Below are 2,500 nucleotides of genomic sequence, written 5' to 3'. Positions count from 1 at the left end.
ATGCTCGGTGGAAGCGGCTCCGGGAACTAAGATGGAGGATGGAGAACTACAGGGTTATAGAAAAATACTGGTTCGTCAAATGAATGAAGTGGATTTGCATGAAACTTTTAGCAAAACATGAATGCATATAAGCACACACACGCAAACACCAACAGACAAACAAACCAAACACACAAACAAATACACTCACTCGCACACACAAACATAAAAATAAACACCCACACACACACACACCCGCCCACACACATACACACACACACGCCAAACCCTTGCTCAACACAGGAGGCCCATGAAGCCAAAACTTAGTTAGTAAGGTCAACCACACAAATCGAAGGGGGTCTGGAGGGGGGGGGGGAGAAGAGAGATGAGATTAAGGTCTGGAAGGAGAAGGCAAGAGAGTACGATAATAAAGGGAAGAAAAGAAGATAAAAGAAAATCTAAGTGATAAGAAAAAAGAAAGATCAAGAAAGAGAGAGAGAGAGAGAGATAGGATAGGTAGGATACATAGATATATAGATAGAGAAAAAGAGATAGATAGATAGATAGATAGAGAGAGAGAGAGAGAGAGAGAGAGAGAGAGAGAGAGAGAGAGAGAGAGAGAGAGAGAGAGAGAGAGACGAAGAGAGAGAAAGAGAAAGAAAAAGAGAAATGAACCGAAAAGGGCCAAAACACGAGAGGACAAACAACAAACAACAACAACAGCAGCAATCAAAAGGGCCTCTCTACCTACTCCACAAGAGATTGTACATCCATCCCCTCCTCCCCCCCCCTCCCCTTCTACTCCAGCGGCCGCAGGAGTAATCTATCGACCAATCAGACGCGACCCTGATTTCCTCCGCGGCCTCATCGTCCGGATCTAAACGCCTGGCTTCTGGTCACCCTCGGCGGTGCGGTCATGACCTGATTTGGGAGGGCGTGTTTGTGTTTAAGGGTGTGTGATTGTGTTTATGTGTGTGTGTTTATGTGTGTGTCTATGTGTGTGTCTTTGTGTTTATGGGCGTGAGTTTGTATTCATGTGTGCGTGTTCGCGTCTATGGATGTTTATACGCACGCGTGTGTGTGTGTGTTTGTGTTTATACGCGAGCGTGTGTGTTTGTTTACAAGTGTTATTCTGGTCGTGTGTGTATCTGCATGTTGGATCGCACTCTGAGAAGAGCTGTTTCCTTCTGTCGCAATCATTGGCCACGCGTAGTGCCACCTGCGGGAGTGTAACAGGTGTCCTTTCGGCGCTCAGTGGAGGATCCTGGCTGGGCGCTGTCTTGTGCCCTTTCTCTCTTTGTTTCTTACATCCTCTCTCTTTTTGGTTGATTGCCGTTTTCTCTCCTTGTCTATCTCTCTTTTTTTCTGTTTATTTTCGTTTTCTTTCTCTGTTTATATATCTCTCATATTTATACTCTCTCTCTCTTTCTTTCTCTCTGTCTCTGTCTGTCTGTCTGTCTCTCTCTCTCTCTCTCTCTCTCTCTCTCTCTCTCTCTCTCTCTCTCTCTCTCTCTCTCTCTCTCTCTCTCTCTCTCTCTCTCTCTCTCTCTCTCTAGTCTTTTCTATCTCTCTCTCTATCTGCCTACTCTCTTTTTATCTATCTGACCATCCACGTATCTATCAGTAGATTCCCTTTCTCCCTCGTCCCTCCCCTTCCCACATTCTTTCACATTCTCTCGGATATTCTCACTCACCAGAGCATCTCCTGAAGGCATGGCGTAGTCGCTGCGTTTGCCGAATCTGAAAATAAAGAAAAAACGAAAAGGTGAATAAAAAGGTAATAAAAGATTAAAAAGAGAACAAGAAAGAGGCTGACAAAATCTTATAACTTTCTAGCCATGACCGTAGTGGAATTCCATGTCGGGTTTAGCGGTGTGTGGGATATCATAGACCTGAGATTAGCGGCGATGTAGACATACGGAGGGGAGAATGGAAGGGGGAAATAAAAGTCAGGGATGGAGGAAGGGCTTAATGAAAGGGGGAGTGGGAGGGAGACAGAAGGAGGGAGGTAGGGAGGGTGGGGACGATAAGGGAGGGAGGCGGCGAAAGAGGAGATGGGGAGTGAGGGATGGAAGGGGAGATAGAGGAGGTAGGGAGTGAGTGAGTGAGAAAAAGAGTAGGGAGTGAGTGAGTGAAGGAGAGAAAGAGGGGCTAGGGAGTGAGGGAGGGATGAGGCGAAAGAGGGGATGGGGAGTGAGGGAGCGAGGGGGAGAAAGAGGAGGTAGGGAGTGAGTGAGTGAGGGAGAGAAAGAGGGGCTGGGGAGTGGGGAAGGGAGGGGGAGAAAGAGGAGGCAGGGAGCGAATGAGTGGGGGAGGAACAAGAGGAGATAGGGCTGAGGGAGAACGAAAATCAGTGGGAGGGTCGCAGAGGTCGAGGCGGTGGCAGACGGCAAGGCAGATATCAAATGCTAGGAACTACATTATCAGAATCAAGAATATAGACGAAGCAGACGTCGACCAGTTTCTGACGAGGGCGAGACCGAGTGAATTTCAATACACATTTCCCTCTAAAAGCACTTAA

General features: G+C 47.3%; 1 protein-coding gene across 2 annotated transcripts in view; it reads right to left on the bottom strand.

The window, feature by feature from the left end:
• NPF (neuropeptide F) overlaps positions 1-2,500 on the bottom strand; it is a 40,092-nt gene that overhangs the window by 970 nt on the left and 36,622 nt on the right. For both annotated transcript variants that reach the window (XM_027366020.2, XM_027366021.2), the window contains one exon: positions 1,674-1,719. In XM_027366020.2, coding sequence (XP_027221821.1) covers positions 1,674-1,719 — 46 coding nt within the window. The remainder of the gene's footprint in view (positions 1-1,673; positions 1,720-2,500) is intronic.

Source organism: Penaeus vannamei, chromosome 12, assembly GCF_042767895.1.
Source record: "Penaeus vannamei isolate JL-2024 chromosome 12, ASM4276789v1, whole genome shotgun sequence".
Classification (NCBI taxonomy): domain Eukaryota; kingdom Metazoa; phylum Arthropoda; class Malacostraca; order Decapoda; family Penaeidae; genus Penaeus; species Penaeus vannamei.
Note: the sequence above shows the minus strand (reverse complement) of the source record. Positions and strands in the feature narration are given on the sequence as shown.